The sequence below is a fragment of the Microcaecilia unicolor genome, unplaced genomic scaffold, assembly GCF_901765095.1.
Source record: "Microcaecilia unicolor unplaced genomic scaffold, aMicUni1.1, whole genome shotgun sequence".
NCBI lineage: Eukaryota > Metazoa > Chordata > Amphibia > Gymnophiona > Siphonopidae > Microcaecilia > Microcaecilia unicolor.
In genome coordinates this window covers 84,559-105,310 of record NW_021963319.1, presented here as the reverse complement: position 1 = coordinate 105,310, position 20,752 = coordinate 84,559, and the positions used below count along the sequence as shown (strand labels likewise).

The following is a 20,752-nucleotide window of genomic DNA, read 5'->3' as shown; positions in this document are numbered from 1 at the left end:
TGGATCAGGTGGTCATCCCAAGTCTTGACTACAACAATGTCATCAAGATAAGACCTAGTATGCTCCTGGAGTCCATCTAACAGATGATTCACTAAGGACTGAAATGTATCAGGGGCATTTTTCATTCCAAAGACATTACAGTAAACTTGAACAGACCAAATGAGGTAGTAAATGCTGATCACTCCTGAGCAGCAACTGTTAGGGGAAATCTGCCAGTACCATCAGCTAAGGTCCATTGTAGTCAGGTACTGGGCCCCAGCTAAGTGATCTAGTAACTCGTCCATCTGGGGCATCGGATAGGCGTCAGATGCACTACATTCATTGAGTCTCCTGTAATCCATGCAGAAGCGGGTTGTGCCATCTTTTTGAGAACAAGAGCTACTAAGGGTCTATGAGACTTCTTTTAACACCTAGGCTAGCATCTCGTTAGTCTCCTGCTTCATTTGCCTCTCCATCTCAATAGATAATTTGATAGCCACCTGTGTTTACATTGTGATTAACCAAATAGGTAGGTCCCGGTTTAGTGGAAAACACATCAGCATACTTTTGCAATACTGTTTCTAACAGCTATCTCTGGGTGGGGGTTAATTGCTCTCCACTACAATTGTTGTGTAGATCCCTGTGATAAGGTCTCTGCTAGGAGGTCAGGTATGGGCTCACTATCCTGACACTGTTCTGGTAGGCTGTACACAGCTAGCACCATAGCTGTGTGATTTGCATATAGGCCCTTAACATGTTTACATGAAAGGTACGCTGCTTTCTGTCTTGAGAGTCTATAGATATACATAGTTTGTATCATTCAAGCACCTTATGACCTTGTAAGGGCCTGCCCAATTAGCCTGAAGTTTATTCTGATGAACTGGCCCTCATGAAGCTCACTATTTTGGGCCTTACAATCATACCAGGTCTTTTGTTTCGTCTGTGCTGTCTGCAATTTATCTCTGACAAAGCCTACACGTTCTTGTAATCTCTGCTGTATATTAACTACATATTCAATTACAGGGGTGTGAGAGGTATCAACTCCCCCCCCCCCCCCAATGTTCTCTTATTATATCGTGGCCCTCTCCTGAGGTACTTCCCTGTATACAGACAGTAGGTAGGGCAAGTATTTCTCCCAGTCATGGTCTCCTGATTCTATGAAAATCTTTAACATGTGCTTTCATGTCCCATTAAATCTCTCCACCAACCCATTAGTTTCAGGATGATATGGTGTGGTACGCACAGATTTCACTCCACAGTGTGCCCTTAGATTTTGGGTCAGCTCAGACATAAACTGTGTCCCTTGGTCTGAGAGTATTTCTCATGGATATCCTACCTGGGAAAATAATTCTAGCAGGGCGGGTGGCAATTTTCTCTGCTTCAATGGAGGATAAGGCTACCGTTTCAGGATATCTGGTAGCAATGTCCACCACTGTCAATATATATCTTTTCCAGCTAGAGGCCCCACTATATCCACAGCTATTGTCTCACTGGTAATGGGTAAAGGTTTCAGGAGAGCTCAAGGGTGACCTTGGGTCTTACCCACTCTTTGGCACGCATCACAGGTTTGATAATAATCAGCTAGGGCTTGAGGTCCTCCTGGCCAATAGAAGTTCTGAGTCAGTGCAGTGCGTTTCACCCCTTGATGTCCTGCTAGTGGACTGTTGTGTGCAATCTGTAGAAGTTTTTCTCTGTATGTCCTGGGCACTATCACTATAAGCTACTTGCTTGCCAGGGCCTATTAGGATCAACACAATCAGTTTCTCTGTACATTAAGTCCCTTTTCCATAGGATACGATCTTTACAAGTCTCGCTGATTGATTGCCTAGCCCTCTGCCTCAGGGCTTCCATGTCAGGGTCAGAGCGCTGTGCTTCCTGAAAAGCATGTCTGTCATATCAGTAACCATATCTGGAAGGGTCTCTGCTGGTACTGACAAATCAAGGTCATCAGTCTGATCATTAGGTGTGTCAAGTCACGCTGTTCCATACTCACAGCCCCGGTCACCTCTGGAACTGGTGCTGCTGGAAGTATTAGAGCATCACCTCCTGCTGCTTGGTCAGCTGGTTCCACCTGAAACTGACTGGCCCAGGATCTGGAACTGGAGAGGTGTTCTATGCTGCTTCTGCTTGTTGGGCCACCTGGGCCCGACTACGGGTCACCATGGTGGAAATGGTGACTCCATTATCAAGGGTAATGTTCATTGATCTCATGTCAGTTCCCACACAGCATTGGTAGCGGCATGTTTTTCATTATGCCTATTTCTCTGTATTCAGGCTTGGTAACCCAATCCAGGAATACTCAAGCAGTGCGTACATTGGCTAACACTACCTCCACAGTGCGCCCTAGAAGAATTGCATCTTCCAGCACTAGCTCTGGTCATAATAAAGTCAGTGTCTACAAGCCAGCCACCTGGGTCCGATTCACAGTTACTGGGGTTCTGTAGTGTTGTAGAAACCCATCTGCTTTCTTGCATGATGAATGGCCAGTAACATTTTGTGCTGCAGCAACTGTGCGGGTCTCCTTCGTGGTACTGGAGCCACCCACGAAAGCCACAAGCTTTAGTGCAGGAACTAGAATGCTCTTAAGTACAGGCTTGGGATTATCTGGGCAATCCACTTTGAAATGCCCTGTACACCCACACTGATAACAAAGATGCTCATGCCTAAAGACTTTAGGTTTTTGGGGAACACTGGAGGATTTGCTGACAGTCTGAGGTTGCAGGGATATTTGGCTTAGGGCCCTGGCTGCTCCATATATGGATGGCTTCTCTTTGCCAACCAGGGACGGTTAGTCATGAAGATGTCAGCCAACTCAGCCGCCTTCTCTGGAGTATGGGGCTGGTGATCTTGAACGTGTTCCTTCACCTCTGGATGACAACGCTGAAGAAACTGCTCCCATGACCATCAGGTTTTGGCAGTCTTCCAGGGTTTTAACTTCAGCTCTACTGAGCCACTGCTGATGCTGGTATCTTAGATGAATCACAAATTCGCTGTGAGCATCATCCATCCCCCTTTTGCAAAGTCCAGAACTTTAGTCTGTAGGTCTTGGGGGTCATGAGTTCAACAAAGCTTTACGCATCTCCTCAAACGGGGAGCATGTCTCATGGAGTCCTTGAAACACCTCAAGTGCTCTACCAGTGAGCTTTCCTCCCAGATTGTGCACCCAGTCTTTCTGAGGAATCTCATTTAGGCAAAAAAAATTTTCAAAGGCAGTTAGATATCCATCGATGTCACCTCTGTTATAATCAAACTGCGAAAAGAAGGTGGACCTGATCCGGGTTTTAGATCCTGCCTGTGGCCTTCACGAAGGGGTTGAGCTGGAGCTTTGGATATGAGCCATTTCCATCTCTAACTTCCTTTTCTGAAGCTAGTATTCCCGCTCACGCTCCTCACGCTGCCGCTGGAATTCATTCTCTTCACACTGCCATTAATCTTCCTCTCATCGCAGCTGCTGTTGGTCTAGCCGCTGTTGCTCTGTCATGTAGATCTGCTAGATCTCAGTTCGCATGGCACCCAGCCCTGCCAACGCACGGGCCGTTGTCCACAAAGAGTCTGGTCTCCCCTCAGGAGAACTCTGCACAGGCTGGTCCTGCGTCTCCTCCTTGCTGAGGCCATCCGGTTGCTGTTGTGTTAGGTCAGGTATCTCCAGTGTCTGGTTGCCATCAGCATACTGCTAATCTAACACTACCAATAAAAAACTGAACAGGAAAAAGACCCTGTTATTGCTGCAGTTGTTCACTGTGCTGTGTGTCTGGAGGTTACAGATTAAAAAAAAAAAAGACTCCGAATACTGTCTGCCATCGATACAAATGAAGCTTCCCAGAGTGCCCTTAAGGCCAGATTTGCTTGTGGTGTGTCAAAAATTTCTGCAACCTGAAAATAAAATAAAAGCAAAAAAAACTCTAAAACCTTGGAAGCCTGCTTCAGCTGCACCTTCAGGTTCCACTTTGTGCCCTTCCTAACTCTAATCTGTGTCCCTGCATGGAAGGAATGACAGATTACCTTTGGCAGTGTTTGGGATACTATAGCATTTCACTGACTGGAACAAGGAGAATGAGAGAGCCAGTTCAGATTACCACCTCAGAAAGGGATAGTGCCTCAATGAGGATGTTGGGTGGGAGATAAAAGCTTGTGACCCTTATTCTGTAAGGCTTGATCTCTGGATAGCTCTTTGATGGGCCATGAGAGATGTTATCTATAGAAGACCTTATATTTCTGGGTGCAAATCATCAGGACTGTAAGCAGGTGCTGTTCTGAATTTGTGAATCTCTTTTGGACGGGTCAGGCCCTGAGGTGAGAAACACGAGAGGTACAAAAGTAAGCTGAAGAGGGAGTATCATAGTGAGGGCCTGTAGAGGGAGTGTGGTGATGTTATCCTGACTATTCTATAAAGGAAGAGATTCTCTGTAGGCCCAGGTTCCAGAAGGAATTGGTGTGGGACAGTTGTAAATTGCCATATTTCAGGATCTTGCGATCTGCACCTTACAGACCTATAAAGATTTGAAAGAGGTCACCAGATACCTGCAAGCAGTGGGACTTGGATATGGATGGCTATTCCCATTTGGACTATTACCGACAGTTGGCAGTAAATCTAAGAAAGGGCAAACTACAGCGGAAACTTGGAAAGTACTGGCGGAGCTGGGATGTTCAAATCTACAGGCTAGTGCAAGCCCTATACAGCACAAGGAATCATGGTCTGGATGGCAGAAGGTGTCTGGAAAGCTATCAAAGGCCCGGACTCCACAATCCATCACATGATCTTTTGTTTGTGGAATTGGGGTGATATCAGCTTAACTAATGATGTTGAGATTGCTGAGGGTTTTAACTTGGGGGGTCTCTGTTGCTTGCTTTGATATTTTTCACGTTTTTGGTGTTTTTCTTATGCTATTAAGAACAGTATTATTTTTGCAGTTCAAGGGAGGAGTATGGAGAGCTTGGTCTGGGCCCCCCCCCCACCCCCCCCCCCCATTTTCTTTAATTTTTTAGGAGGGGAGTGTATCTCTTTAAAAGGGGATAAGCATTTGTGGGGGGGGGGGGGTCACATTTTCTTTTTGGTATAGCACTCCTCTAATGAGTACTTTCCTCCTAAGCAAGAGGTGGGGTTTCAGGAGAGTTCCCAGCGGGATGGATGCAGGGAGAGGGGAAATGGGTAGAAGGAGGGAGAAGGGGAGAGGAGGGGGTGGGACTGAGTAGGGGTATAGAAAATAAGGGTGGTGGAAGGGGTCATAACATCAAGATTGGCGGAAACACACTTAAATGGATCAAAGGTTTCCTAACCACTAGAACATATCAAGCTCAAACATATCATCACCGTGGAAAGCAGATTGCAGAGTACCTCAAGGATCACCATTATCACCGATCCTTTTCAACCTTATGATGACCCCACTAGTCAAGTCCTTATCCAGCCAAGGCCTTAACCCATTCATCTATGCGGACGACGTCACAATATACATCCCTTACAAACATGATCTGGCAGAAATCACCAGTGAAATGAAGCTCAGCTTGAACATCATGGACTCATGGGCAAATGCATTCCAACTAAAACAACACAGAAAAAACACACTGTCTCATCATCTCATCCCAATACAATACATATAAACCCACAAACATAAACACCCCAGGTTACATCCTTCCTATCTCAGACAGCTTAAAAATTCTCGGTGTTACAATCGACCGGAACCTCTCATTAGAGAACCAAGCGAAATCTACAATAAAGAAAATGTTTCACTCAATGTGGAAACTCAAACGCATTGAAACCATTCTTCCCGAGGGAAATATTTTGCAACTTGATACAATCAACTTGTATGCAATGGAATCTATGTGGGATGCAAAGAACAAATCACAAAGAAACTTTAGACCGCTCAAAACACAGCAGCCAGGCTTATATTTGGAAAAACGCGGTTCAAAAGCGCCAAAACCCCTCAGAGAAAAACTGCACTGGCTCCAAATCAAACAACATATTGCTTTCAAAATCTGCACCCTGGTTCATAAAATCATTTACGGCGAAGCCCCGGGATACATGACAGACCTCTTAGACCTGCCAACCAGAAATACAAAAGGATCAGCACATACATACCTCAATCTCCACTACCCAAGCTGCAAAGGTTTCAAATACAAATCAACTTATGCATCCAGCTTTTCCTATTTAAGCGTGCAACTAAGGAACGCACTGCCAAAAGTCGTAAAAACAATATATGACCACCTCAATTTCTGGAAATCACTAAAAACAAACCTGTTAAAAAGGCATACCCCACTGACCCAACATAAAAGCCTGACTACCTGCAATACAACGAAACCAAAACTCGTAACGGACATAACTAAACTCTTCCTCTCTAAGATCCCCTAATGTGTCTGTCACATATGAACCTTATTCTACCACAATATCACCTTGTATTTGTTCATACCAGAATTGGTGAACACCGATACGGTACTATGTAAGCCACATTGAGCCTGCAAATAGGTGGGAAAATGTGGGATACAAATGTAACAAATAAAGATTGGCTCTTGGAATGTCAGTGGGCTTATTGATGTGGGCAAGAGGTGTATTGTTTATCGGGAGTTAAGTAGATTATAATGGGATATTATATTATTGCAGGAAACACGCTTGCGACCATGTGATCAGCAGTTGTTGTATCATAAGCATTATGTGACTGTATGTACACATTATGGGGTCCTTTTGTGAAACTGCGGCAAAAGGGGGCTTGTGCTGGCATTGGCACTTGTTTTTGATACACACCGAGGCCCCCTTTTACCGCAGCAGGTAAAAGGCAGGGCTTCCTTTCTTTAAAGAAATGACCATGTGGCAAGTGAAGCACTTGAGGTGGCGGTATGGGCTACTGCGCTAACCCAGCGGTAACTTGGCAGCTCGCTGCACTGCCTGATTACTACCGGGTACACACCAGCGCTACAAAAATAAAAATGATTTTGTAGCACCAGAAATGGCGCATGCTGTGGGTGGGAACTACCACTGGACTGCTGAGGTAGCCTAGTGGTACTACTGTTTAAGCAAGTGGTAAGCCCATGCTGGACTTACCACCGCTTTGTAAAAGGACCCTTGTACGAGGGATGGAGGGGGTAAGGTAGGAGGGTTGGTGGTATTAATTCATAAGAGGTGTTCTTTTCTACCACATGACGTTTTCAAGGATGATTTTAGGAGACTGCTTGCCAGTAAGCAGTCTTCTGTATAGGATAGATGTGACCTTGGTAAATATATATGCACCAAACCAAAGGGCGGGGAATGTATTTGGTTTCGGTACAGGGGCAATTTAGTAGGGGAGGATTTTAATACTGTTCTGGGTGTGAAATTGGACCATTCAAAGGTGTGTGTGTGTGGGGGGGGGGGGGGTATTGTGCATCTCATAGAAGGGCCATGTCATCTTTAATGCGGACATTGGAAATAGTGGACATTTGGCGGCTACACCATCCTATTCAAAGAAATTATAGTTTTTCCCCATCCTAGGGACACTTATACATAATAGATTTACTATGGGGACATAGAAATTACTGGGTTCACTTCCAGGATGCCCATATTGATGATATTTGTATCTCAGATCATGCACCTGTTCGGATTGAGCCAGGCAATTGGGGGGGAGGGTCTAGGGCCCCAGGATTTTGGAGACTTAATGAAAATCTGCTAGGAGAGAGACAGATATGTGAAGAAATTAAAGGGATCATCAATGACTATTTCTTGGAAAATTATACTGATACAGTGAATGATAGTCATCTATGGGATGCCCTAAAGGCAGTGGTGAGAGGTCATCTAGTAAAGTGGGAGTCGCATAAGAAAAATGGTAGGGATAGATATTTGTTACAGCTTCAAGAACAATTTAGTTCTCTGGAAAGTCAGCATAAAGAAAAACCTGATCTCATCCCAACTAACTAGGGTGAGGATTGAGTTGGGCAGATTTCAGATTGAATTAAACAGATTTAATGTGGAGACAGTTACAGCAACGTTTTTTTTTTTTGAGCACGGCAATGTCTGGAACCATATTAGCCGGGCGGTTGCGAGAGAGGCAAATTTGCCACTTTATACAAAAGGGAAAGGGACAGGGTGATGCCCTTCATTATGTGGATAAAGAGATAAGGAAGGGATTTTAAAGATTTTATACCAGATTGTATAGCAGTGAAGGGGGAGGGGTACTGTGGAGGAAATAAAGCAATATCTTGAGTCACATTCACTTACCTCCACTCTCACCTGCAGAGCAGGAACAACTTGATTCTCTAATAACTATTCTTGAAATGGGTTGGGCAGTGAGGCAACTGAAAAGTGGAAAGGCCCCAGGATTAGACGGGTTCACCTCCAAATTTTACAAACTTTTTCTGGGGGAAATTGGAGCGCTGCTATGTAGAGTGGGTAATGGTCTGCTGGAAATCAATCTGTTGCCCCCTAGTATTAATGAAGTGGGTATAAGCATTCCTTCTGAAGCCTGGAAAGGATCCTTCTGCCTGTTGGTCATATAGGCCAATTTAACTTTTGAACATACAGTGGTGGAAATAAGTATTTGATCCCTTGCTGATTTTGTAAGTTTGCCCACTGACAAAGACATGAGCAGCCCATAATTGAAGGGTAGGTTATTGGTAACAGTGAGAGATAGCACATCACAAATTAAATCCGGAAAATCACATTGTGGAAAGTATATGAATTTATTTGCATTCTGCAGAGGGAAATAAGTATTTGATCCCCCACCAACCAGTAAGAGATCTGGCCCCTACAGACCAGGTAGATGCTCCAAATCAACTCGTTACCTGCATGACAGACAGCTGTCGGCAATGGTCACCTGTATGAAAGACACCTGTCTACAGACTCAGTGAATCAGTCAGACTCTAACCTCTACAAAATGGCCAAGAGCAAGGAGCTGTCTAAGGATGTCAGGGACAAGATCATACACCTGCACAAGGCTGGAATGGGCTACAAAACCATCAGTAAGACGCTGGGCGAGAAGGAGACAACTGTTGGTGCCATAGTAAGAAAATGGAAGAAGTACAAAATGACTGTCAATCGACAAAGATCTGGGGCTCCACGCAAAATCTCACCTCGTGGGGTATCCTTGATCATGAGGAAGGTTAGAAATCAGCCTACAACTACAAGGGGGGAACTTGTCAATGATCTCAAGGCAGCTGGGACCACTGTCACCACGAAAACCATTGGTAACACATTACGACATAACGGATTGCAATCCTGCAGTGCCCGCAAGGTCCCCCTGCTCCGGAAGGCACATGTGACGGCCCGTCTGAAGTTTGCCAGTGAACACCTGGATGATGCCGAGAGTGATTGGGAGAAGGTGCTGTGGTCAGATGAGACAAAAATTGAGCTCTTTGGCATGAACTCAACTCGCCGTGTTTGGAGGAAGAGAAATGCTGCCTATGACCCAAAGAACACCGTCCCCACTGTCAAGCATGGAGGTGGAAATGTTATGTTTTGGGGGTGTTTCTCTGCTAAGGGCACAGGACTACTTCACCGCATCAATGGGAGAATGGATGGGGCCATGTACCGTACAATTCTGAGTGACAACCTCCTTCCCTCCGCCAGGGCCTTAAAAATGGGTCGTGGCTGGGTCTTCCAGCACGACAATGACCCAAAACATACAGCCAAGGCAACAAAGGAGTGGCTCAGGAAGAAGCACATTAGGGTCATGGAGTGGCCTAGCCAGTCACCAGACCTTAATCCCATTGAAAACTTATGGAGGGAGCTGAAGCTGCGAGTTGCCAAGCGACAGCCCAGAACTCTTAATGATTTAGAGATGATCTGCAAAGAGGAGTGGACCAAAATTCCTCCTGACATGTGTGCAAACCTCATCATCAACTACAGAAGACGTCTCACCGCTGTGCTTGCCAACAAGGGTTTTGCCACCAAGTATTAGCTTTTGTTTGCCAGAGGGATTAAATACTTATTTCCCTCTGCAGAATGCAAATAAATTCATATACTTTCCACAATGTGATTTTCTGGATTTAATTTGTGATGTGCTATCTCTCACTGTTACCAATAACCTACCCTTCAATTATGGGCTGCTCATGTCTTTGTCAGTGGGCAAACTTACAAAATCAGCAAGGGATCAAATACTTATTTCCACCACTGTAGCTGTTGAATTGATTGCAAAAATATTGGCACAGTGCTGGCTGGAGTGTTGCCTGGTTTAATCCATCCTGACCAATCAGGTTTGTCCCTGAATGCCAGATGACAGATATTAGATGACAGCAGGCATGGTCATATTTAACTTTATCTGTGTATGCAGAAAAGGCCTTTGACTGAGTCAGTTGGCCCTTCTTTTGACGTGTCTTGTCAAAGGTGAGGCTCAGAGAGCATTTCTCTTGGTGGATTCATAAGTTTTATGAAGCACTCAGGACCAGAATTAAAGTTAATGGAGGATATACGGAGGCTTTCTCCATCCAACAAGGCACACGACAGGGGTGTCTCTTGTCTCCTGCTCTTTGCCCTCTCTATAGAGCCTCTGGCATAGGCCATTAGGGATAATAGGGATGTAAGGGGGTTTCGTGCAGGGAGACATCACCACAAAATAACATTTTTTGCTGCTGATGTACTTTTTTATGTGGACTCCACCGCGCCTGATGCTCCCTGTTGTTGTGTGAAAGCTCTGGGAGTATGGGTATGTAGCTGGATTTAAAGTAAATTTGATAAATCTGAGTAAGGTATAACAACTGAAAGGACGGATGAAGAGTTGTGGCAGCAAAACTACCCTTTTAAATGGGGGGGGGGAGATATGGTTTCTAGGAGTGCAATTCACTAGGGATTGATCCCTTCTATACCCGAAGAATTATGGGAAAGATCCTACAGCAGATCCGGGTAGATTTGGGGAAATGGAAGGGTTTATGGTGGGGACGCATAACAGTTATTAAAATGAACATGTTGCCCAGATTACTTTTCTATTTCAAACTTTACCTTTAGAGCTTTCTAAATTGGTAATTCTCAAACTGCAACAGGATATTAATACTTTTTTTTGGGGTGGGAAGCTGCCATGGCTCGCTGAGCAGCTTTTGTGGCAGAGTTTGGGGGAGGGCTGTCCCTAATTTGGTTATGTATTATTGAGCGTCACAGTTACAACAGCTTTATGAGTGGGAGGTCAATCTGAAAAAGCCAGGGGTATTATTGGAGCAGGATCACTTTCTTGACTTCCCTTTGAAACACCTACTGTGAATTACATGGGAAGGGAGGGTAAGTGGAGCTCAGATTATCGATCATGTTGTGCATTTGGTTTAAGGTACAAACTTATTTTGGGGGCGTTAACAGGATATTATCTTCAGCCCCTGTCTATTATGAAGCCTTCTTTGTGGCAGGCAGAGAAAGGGGTGTTTTGGAATTGGGGGGGATTAGTGTGGTTTCGGCAAGTTTTTGGGAAATGTATTCTTTCAACGATTTAAAAGAGGTGTGGTAGCCGTGTTAGTCCACTTTTAAAGGTAATCAACAGAAATAAAACAAAATAAAACATGGAAAAGAAAATAAGATGATACCTTTTTTATTGGACATAACTTAATACATTTCTGATTAGCTTTCAAGGTTGCCCTTCTTCGTCAGATCGGAAATAAGCAAATGTTGGTAGATGACAGTATATATAAGTGGAAGAGACATTTCTGAATACATACCAGACCAAACCCCTAAAATACCGGTGCATCGATGACATTTTTATGATTTGGACTGAGGGGGAAGAAACTCTGAAACAATTTTACAATTCCTTCAATACATACCATCCTACAATCAGATTCAAAATTGACTACTCCCCAGAAAAAGTCAATTTTTTGGACACCACAGTCTCAATCAGCGATGGCTATATACAAACATCCATATATTTATTTATTTGTTACATTTGTATCCCACATTTTCCCCACATATTGTAGGCTCAATGTGGCTTACATAATACTGGAGAGGCGTTTGCCGGCTCCGATGAGAACAAATACAAAGTGATGTTGTGGTAGGATTAAGATCATGTGGCTCAGCCACAAGAAACCCACAGACAAATGCAGCTACCTCCACAACTCCAGCTTCCATCCTTCACATACAAAAAGATCCATTATTTACAGCCAAGCCACAAGATACCACCATATCTCCTCTGACCCAGGGGACAGAGACAGACACCTTGAAATCCTGATTGCATCCTTCAAACAGAAAGGCTACAACCCCAAAATAATTTCCAAGAATATTGCCTCCTCCCTCAAAACGCCCAGGGAAAATCTGCTACAGTACAAAGAAAAAAAAGCCACAAACAGAATCCCCCTTATAGTGACATACAACCCAGAGCTGGAAAATTTAAGAAAAATCATAAAAGATCTGCAGCCTCTACTCCAGGAGGATGAATTACTGAAAGAGATATTCCCATCCCCACCCGTGCTGGCCTTCAGCCAGCCACCCAACTTAAAACACAAGCTAATTTAGAAGTAAGCACCCAACACAGACCAAAAAGAAAAGAATGGCACACATCCTTGCAATATATCCAGCTGCAAACTATGCCAAAACATTTCACAGGACCCCACAGACATTCACAAAGGAAAAATATTCAACATTAAGGAATCTTTCACGTGCTCATCTTCCAATGTGGTATATATTATTCAGTTTAAAAAATGCAACGAAGGCTGCTACATTGGAGAAACAAGTCAGATGCTAAAGAAGAGATTTAATTTACATAGACACCATATGAAAAATGCTAGTACTAATAAAGATGTCACGCCTGTGAGGCAGCACTTTACAAAACCAGAACACTGTACCAATGATTTCATGGTAAGAATCCTGAAAGTGAACTTTAAAACAATACAGGAACGTAAGATCTTTGAAGTCAAAATGATTAAATATCTTGACACCCACCAGACAGGACTTAACAAAGATCTGGGTTTTCTAGCCCATTATAAACCATAAAATTGTACTGCTTTGTCACCCTCCTGTTTCCATGCATATCTCCCTGTCCCTCATCCACCCGACTCTTCCTGTCTCTCGCCTATCCACCCCCATCCTGTTAGACTGCTTTGATGTTTCACTTATATATACCGTCACCTACCAACATTTGCTTATTTTTGATCTGATAAAGAAGGGCAACCTTCGAAAGCTAATCAAGAAATGTATTATGTCCAATAAAAAAGGTATCATCTTATTTTCCATGTTTTATTTTGTTTCTATTGATTAATGATTTAAAAGAAATGCATCATTTATCTCCTAGAGATTTCTTTTTGTATCTTCAGGTTAAACATTTTATAGTTTCTCAAAATTGGTTAAAGGAATATCCAGAAGATAGGGAACATGTGAAAATTTGTGGGCCACATTAGGGAAATTGAAGGGTCCAATTTCTATTCTTTACAGATTTTTAAATGGGGAAGTAGTTTCAAAAATATAGGTTTATGTTACAATAGGAAATGGATTTGGGAGAAGAATTGGATAAGTGTTTGCAAAATGGATGTTTTGTGAGGATAATAAAGCTTCTGTTTGTGTACTAGTCAAAGAAAATGCATATAAGGTAGCCACTCTAGTGTTACAGAATTATTTTGGAGGTGTCCGGGAACATTTTTTCAGATATGATGGGTATATGATATTATATAAGGATAATTGAAAACAATCACACAATTGATGGGGCACGTTTTGGGCACTTTTTTTTTTTTTTTTTTTTTGCAAACCGAATTTTTGTTTGTTGGGTCTGGGCAATCAGCGGGGACATAAATGGCAAACATGAGTCAAGAGGATGTGCCTGGCAGCAGCGAAATGCAAAATTGCAGCTAAATGGAAGCTGACTTGTAGTCCCATAATATATGATTGGTCACTGTGGTTGCAAGATGGAACAATTAACAGATCGCCATCATAGACATTTTGATCCTGCCAGGGAAGAATGGACAAAGTTAGCTGATAAGTTATCTCATGTGTAAGAGTTCATGTGGTGGTGTTTGTTTGTTTGTTTGTTTGTTTGTTTTGGAGGGGGTTCGTCTACTTTTCAACAATCTTTCTTTAACACCCACTGAAGAGCCACTGTTGGGCATTTGATGTGGAGTTTATTTTCATGGTTTGGGGGGAGGATCCAATTTAAGGAGATGGAGAGGTTTTCTGTATGGGAGTGGTTTCTAGGAAGTTATGTGGATTGGTTGATATGGTGTGTTATTTGTGATTTCTGTATTTGGTACTAAAACCAGAAAACTGTTTCAAAATAAAAATTGAAAGTCTTAAAAAAAAAAAAAAAGTTTAGAGACCTTGAACACTATGGGCCAGTCATTCTAATTATTCTCGGTGATTGTTTCCAAATAAGGTAATCCTCCTTTGATTTTTGTGGAAATAATGCACCTAGAGCTAGCTAATGATGGGGTCTAGGTCTACTTATTGATGCCGGTGACAGGAGGGCATCTTGCTGGCTTCCTCGACTGGAACTGGATGACCTCAGACCAGTGGGTACTGGAAATAGAGAAGGTTACAATTTCGAATCTTCCTTCCTTTTGAATCGCACCCTATCCTTCAGAATTTTTTTTCTGGTACCTGCTAGATGTCAAAAGACCTCTCGTGTTATTTAGAAGTCACCAATGATTTTTGTAGGTCAGATTATCTTCACTGATAAGTCTAAGAACGGCAAGGAATCATGTAAAGCTACTGTTGATTACTTTAGCATATATTTTGGTGGGTAGACAATTGTCTACAACTGTGAGAGTACAACCCATCAAAGGGGTAGCTTTTTCTTGACTGGACTGTACTGCATTGTCTCATATATCTGTAAAGCAGCAACATGATCCTCTCTACATTCTTTAACAATGCACTATTTGCTTGAATGTGACAGCTTGGCAGGAAGCCACCTTTGGAGCTCTCAGAGCAGGGGCAACTGATTCCTTCCCATCCTGAGGACTGCTCTTTTATATCCCGCAAGTTCCTTGAATCATTTGGTGCGCATGACATAGAAGAAAAATTAGGTCTTATCTGCTAATTTTCTTTCCTTTAGTCGCACCAGATGAGTCCAGCTACCTGCCCTTATTTTGTTTCTCCATATTGTTAAAGCTGAATTTTTCATTTTCTAACTTCATGTTTCTCTTGTTGAATAAATGTTTTCGCATTATGTCGGAATTAGTTCAGCAAACTTTTTTCTTCTGCTTTAATATTGAATTGTCTAAAGTGCACAGGGTTCTATTAAGGTACAGCACAATTCTCTACTCTGTCTCCACTTGCTGGTAGATGGATGCAAAACCCACAATTTCTTGAACTCATCTGGTACAGCTAAAGGAGAGGAAATTATTAGGTAAGATCTAATTTTTCCTTTGCTGTGAACTAAGGATCTCAGCATGAGTTTAAAATGGCCTAATCTTGAAGTTATTTTTCACTAGATAAAATACAGTAAACTTTTTTTCAATTTTCCTCAAAATAAACTAACCCAGAAACTAGTGCTCAGATTTTTATTGCAGTTCAGAAAAAGTACACTGTTCAAACCTTAGATCAAAGAGGATTCTAAAAGTAATTTTGCCCAGCTCTGCTAATGATTCTAGTTCACATATTTCTGACAGGTATAATGATGTCTGTCTTAATCATAGCTCTTTATAGCAAGCTAAAGTTTTATCTCCTGAATACTTTCTAATTGAATTTGCCATAGCATAAATTGTAATAACTTCTTTATATTACAAGTACATTTTTTTTAGGGGGGGGGGATCTGTAGCCATTTTGCTCAAAAGAAAATATGCTGTGTTGTGTTCTGAACTAATGCAATTTTTAGTTAACTCTAAGCAGCAACTTTTTTTTTTGCTTTAAAGGATGGAAGAGCTGCATCTGCAGTGGTGGTGTGCTCCTTTTTGTGCTTCTGTCGTCTCTTTACTACTGCTGAGGCTGCAGTTTACATGTTTAGCATGAAGCGTTGTCCACCAGGCATTTGGCCATCTCATAAAAGGTAGAAATTTTTGCTATTTTTCACTACATCATTGAGCCAAATTATTTAGCATAGAACACAGATAAAGGTCTTATGTTGCTTACTGTGGTTGAGGAGAGGGTGGGGGGGGGGGGGTCTAGTATTTTTGAGACAGGTACCAAAACTCAGACCTTCAAAGGGGCTAATATTTTTGAGAGGTGCCAGGACTTAAACCTTCAAGGTGTCTTTCTTGGTAGGTTTGGAGTCCTGAGGCAGTGTGGATCCAATGGGGCTTCTGGTCTGGAGGGGGGGGAGAGGAGAAATATTGCAGAGGGGGAAGGTCTTTGGTTTGTTTATGCCTTGCCCCCCACCCACCCACCCACCCACCTACCTACCTTGTCCCCTCTCTCTCTCTCCCCCTATCTGATCCTGTCTGCCTGGACTGTCTGAGCTCTGCTGCATAAAGTTCAATCAAAAAAATAAAATCAACAAAGGGAAATAAAAGCAAAAGTGAATTTCAAAGGAATTTTCTTGGGGCAGTAAGGGAGCCTCTGACAGTCCCAATGATTTCTGTGTTTAGTCATGGTGGTCTGGGACGTTGGTTGGTGCTAGAGAATGCCATGCTTGACAAGGTAAAGAAGCAGGGGCTGTGGTGACAAATGATATTAATGCAGTGGTTGGTGAATTGGGTTGGGGGTGTTACTGGAGCAGTTTTCCCACAGGTGAGAACCATGGCTGTCTCCCATGTGGTGGTCCTTAGGAGGGAGGGTGGGGGCAGCTCTGGTGGTAGGGGTGACCTCGAGCACAGAGCGTGCCAGCAGTTGTTTGAGAGCCTGGGTTCAGTTCTGTCTCTGTGTGTGTCAACATTTCTTAAAGCTAACAGGTTACTTTCAGAAAGCCTTGGTATCACTTCATGTGCTCGAGCACCTAAGAAGGAGGCTGCCAGGTGATTAGGTTGCAAAGGGGGCTTCAGAGTTATGTTGCAAAGGGATGGAGAGAGGCTAAGGCCCATAAATGACTCAGGATAAGTACATAAGTATTGCCATACTGGGACAGACCAAAGATCCATCAAGCCCAGCAACCTGTTTCCAACAGTGGCCAATCCAGGTCACAAATACCTGGCAAGATCCCAAAAAAGTACAAAACATTTTATACTGCTTATCCCAGAAATAGTGGATTTTCCCCAAGTCCAATTTAATAATGGTCTATGAACTTTTCCTTTAGGAAGCCGTCCAAACCTTTTTTTAAACTGTGCCAAGCTAACCACCTTTACCACATTCTCTGGCAACGAATTCCAGAGTTTAATTACATGTTGAGTGAAGAAACATTTTCTCCGATTCGTTTTAAATTTACTACTTTGTAGCTTCATCGCATGCTCCCTAGTCCTAGTGTTTTTGGAAAATGTAAACAGATGCTTCACGTCTACCCATTCCACTCCACTCATTATTTTATAGACCTCTATCATATCTCCCCTCAGCTGTCTTTTCTCCAAGCTGAAGAGCCCTAGATGCTTCAGCCTTTCCTCATAGGGAAGTCGTCCCATTCCCTTTATCATTTACGTTGCCTTTCTCTGTACTTTTACTAATTCCACTATATGAGTGCCATTGAAATGTGATCAAATCTAGATAGTTTATGTAAACCCCTTTGACTGTACCTACAGAAAGGCGGTATATCAAGTGTGGAATAAACATAAACATAATCCATAAATATGAGCAACAGAGTTTTCAGTGTTATCACTATTGCCAAGTGGCTCTACCAGCAATACCTCTCATACTAGATTCTTCGCCACATTAAGGACTAGACCTGGAGGAGTCTCCATCCCCTTGTCAGTTCTAGGACTAGTTGCTATAAGAAGTGGTCATTTGTGACATCTAGAAACCTTACTTCCTTGACGTATCCCCCAGGACGCATTTTTCCAATCAGTACCAAAGTGATAGAAATCTCCCATTGTTATTGCAGTGCCCATTTTATTTGTTTTTGTAATTTATTACCATTTCTTTGTCCATTGCTTTATTCTACTCCCACTACTCCTATACTTAGATGTTACAGTATATTTAGTTACCTGCAGCGCTTTTATCCTGCTTGACTATATGCCTTCATTAAGATAGAATAATACCCCACCACCAATTTGATTTACCCTGTCAATTTGATGTAATTTGTTCCCTGCTGCCACAGTGTCTCATTGGTTATCCTCTTGTCACCAAGTCTTTGAAATGAATGTTCTCTTATTTTCATTTAATGCTATATATTCTAAGGCTGTAGTTAGTTTTAGATGGTTTTTTTGCATACAGACAGCTCAATGTTTAATTGTAATCACACCCTGCGTAGTAGATGGTAGGGGTGATTTTTAGTATAATTTTCTGTGTTAACGCTTTATTTAGGTGTACCTTGGGTATTTCTGCTTTAATCATTCTCTGTCTTTTGAGATATGATTACTTCCAGCTTTTGCCGGTATCCTTTGATACTTCATGCTGAACCATGCTCTTCTGAGGAATTATTGGCTTTCTTGTACAATCTAGCTTATTTCTTTTTTAAATATTGGTAGTTGAGTTGCACCTTTTGCAATAGACTCATATTTCCCAAAATGCTGCCCAGTTCCTAAATAGTCTTAAAGCTCTCTTCAGTACATAATCTGTCTCTCCCTGCCAGTTTTGGGAGACAGACCATAGAATCTGCCTGGTACTGGTCCTACATCCCAACTACTAGAGTTGCTGTCAAAGCCCAGTCCAGCCTTGATCCTGAACTGTTTTTGCCACTTCACTTACAGGACCCAGACCATAGAAGTTTCCCCAACATTGGTCTTACTTCCCAGCCTCCAAAGGATGTACGATCAATGCTGGGCAGACTTCTAAGGTCTGGGTCCTGTAAATGGCAAAAGCAAGTATCCAAAGAGCAAAAACAGGAAGTTCTTCTACGGCAATCCAAGGAGAACAACAAACGAGTAGAGGATGATACGCGACTCACAGTCTGGGAGTTGCAGAAAAAAACATTCTATTATAGCACGAACAGTGAAGATCCAACACTGGACCGTGTTTCAATGTGTTTATGTTCAAGACTGTTTGGAGAAGGGTTTGTCACTCTCTTCGCTATGGGTCCACTTGGCGGCATTGTCAGCCTTCAGGGAACTGATCCAGGACTGTTTGGTGGCATTTATCCGTATGTGGCGTGATTCCTTCAGGGCGTGAAACCTTGGGATTTATTGTTGGTACTCGCTGCTTTGGTGGCAGCTCCTTTTGAACCATTGTCTTCCACCACTTTGAAGGATCTTTCCCTCAAGGTCGCCTTTTTGGAGGCTATTACATTGGTACGTCACATCTCTAGTTGCAGGCTCTGTTCTGTAAGGAGCCCTTCCTTCTCTTTTTTGAGGAGTGTGTGGTTCTGCATCTGTTTCCCTCCATTGTGCCAAAGATCATTTCTTCCTTTCATCTGAACCAGTAAATTTCTCTTACAGTGTTTCGCAGAGCTGATTCGGAGTCTCTTACTTGGTTGCAAGTTCAAGGCCTCTCTTTTGCTATCTGCACCATGTGGAGGAGTTTTGGAAGTCTGGACCGGTTGTTCATCTTGTTTGCTGGGCTGTGAAGGGCTGAGGTGGCTTCCAAGGCACTCTGGCCCAGTGGATTAAGGAGGCGATTTTGTCCGTTTATTTGTTTAGGGGTAAGCGGGCTTCGGCGGTTTTGACGGTGTATTCCACTCGTGCTCAAGCTGCTTCTTGGGCAGGGCACTCCTTGGTTCCAGTTTCGGACATTTGTTGGGCGGCCACATGGGTGGCCACTCTTTCCTTTGTAAAGCATTACTGTTTGGATGTGCAGGTGAGAAAGGAGGCAGACCTTGGGGCTTTGTTGTTGGCCTGGGGTTTGTCTGTGTCTCATGTTAGGTATTTCTCTGGTACTTCTCACTCGTTGAAAATGGTCTGGAGCAGACACTAAGGAAAGATCTATTTCTCCTTCCTTAGCTAATTTTCTTTCCTTTAGTCTCTCCAGACCAGTCCCAAAATCCTATTTCTCTTTTTCATGGATGTTTCGGGTCAGCATTCATGGCAGGCTCTGGACTCGAGAAGGATCAGGAGTATTCAAGGTATATTAAAAAAAATTTTTTTTTTAAAAGATGACAAAGACAAACGAAAACAAAAGAGAACAGATCTCCCCCCCCCCCCCCCCCCCCAACTCAGCTGTGGCGCATCCAGTGTTGTTCTCTTCAGACAGGCCATCTAATGTGCTGTGTTTTGTGTGATGGTGGGTCTGGTTTTCCTGTGGGCAATTACTATGGGGGCTTTGTTGTTATGTTCCACCATCTTGGCTTTGTCAATAGAAATACTGAAGGGGGAGGCAGGACTGTACAGGGGTTGTTATAGTCAAGTCTTCAGTATTTCTCAGTCTCCCCATCTGCTGGTAGGAGGGCATATTACTACTCATGGGGTATGGTCTGGAGAGAGTAAAGTAAATCAGCAGGTAAGATCTAATTTCTCCCTCTAAATTTTGTCATTAACGGTATTCCGTTTTTTCATGTTCTAGTGAAGGTCTTATTGTTATCTGTCTAGATCTGTGTGATTTTTTTTTTTTTTTTAATAAAGTATAGTAAAACCTGGCCTGGCGTGTCTTTGTTTTTTGTTTTTTTTATAGATACATTGAATATATGTGTGACATGATGGCAGAAGAACCTATAATTCCTCATAACAAACCTATCCTTGTGAAATCAATTATTATGACACCAGTTCCCCTCTTTAATAAACAACGCAGTGGTTGCAGACCATTTTGTGAAGTCTTTGTTGGAGAAGAGAGAGTAGTGACCACATCACAGGAATATGATAAGATGAAGTAAGTGTATAGTGGTTCATGTTATATAAGGCACCTTGCATTTTATATTTATTTCTAATTTACTTTTTGCTTAATTTTTTTCTGTCCTTTTATGTTCTCTACCTCCTTTTCTACTTGTTGTCGTGCTTTGGAGGCTATGGGGGCCCTTGCTGGCCTGAG

At 42.8% G+C, this 20,752-nt stretch overlaps 1 protein-coding gene across 1 annotated transcript in view; it reads left to right on the top strand.

Annotated features, from left to right (window-relative positions):
• LOC115459182 (cyclin-G-associated kinase-like) overlaps window positions 1-20,752 on the top strand; it is a gene marked incomplete at its 5' end in the record, with an annotated part of 94,680 nt that overhangs the window by 7,719 nt on the left and 66,209 nt on the right. Inside the window, 2 exons of the mRNA XM_030189044.1 lie at window positions 15,688-15,821; window positions 20,399-20,593. Coding sequence (XP_030044904.1) covers window positions 15,688-15,821; window positions 20,399-20,593 — 329 coding nt within the window. The remainder of the gene's footprint in view (window positions 1-15,687; window positions 15,822-20,398; window positions 20,594-20,752) is intronic.